This window comes from Muscardinus avellanarius, assembly GCF_963383645.1.
Source record: "Muscardinus avellanarius genome assembly, chromosome: 1".
NCBI lineage: Eukaryota > Metazoa > Chordata > Mammalia > Rodentia > Gliridae > Muscardinus > Muscardinus avellanarius.
In genome coordinates, this window is record NC_137786.1 from 220,392,237 (window position 1) to 220,392,732 (window position 496).

At 53.6% G+C, this 496-nt stretch overlaps 1 protein-coding gene across 2 annotated transcripts in view; it reads left to right on the top strand.

The window, feature by feature from the left end:
• Window positions 1–496, top strand: part of NR1H3 (nuclear receptor subfamily 1 group H member 3) — a gene marked incomplete at both ends in the record, with an annotated part of 8,890 nt that continues 8,394 nt past the window's right edge. For both annotated transcript variants that reach the window (XM_080719585.1, XM_080719586.1), the window contains one exon: window positions 1–43. In XM_080719585.1, coding sequence (XP_080575711.1) covers window positions 1–43 — 43 coding nt within the window. The remainder of the gene's footprint in view (window positions 44–496) is intronic.

Here is a 496-nt window from a genome sequence, read left to right on the forward strand (position 1 = left end):
ATGTCCCTGTGGCTGGAGGCCCCCGTGCCTGATGTTTCTCCTGGTAAGCTTCGTCGCTTGGCCTTCTCCCCTGAGTCCGCACCTTGGGCTACTCTCTTCCCTCAGGAGCCAGCCTCCTCCAGAGAGCAGTCCAGAGCTCTTCTGGGTTTTGCTTGCCTCCCGCTCAGACCACCTCTGCGCTGGCCCTTGCGAGCTCCCACCCAGTGCTCCTCAATCTGGGCTTGCTGCTGGGGACAGTTGGCATGTCTACGCTTGCCTAGCTCTGATTTTGGAGAGTTCTGATTTCTGAAGTGGATGTCCCAAAGGTTAGCATTTTTTTTTTTTTTTTTAAAGGAAGGTGCTACAATTGACTGGTTGGTCCTAGAGCCCACAAAACCTTCTAAGACCTCAAGTGTGAGCTGGGGCTTGGCTGCCCTCTAAGGGTGGAAATAAGTTTACAGTTTCCCAGCTAGGACCCTGGGGAAGTAAAACTGGGACCTGAGACACCCTTGTGCTT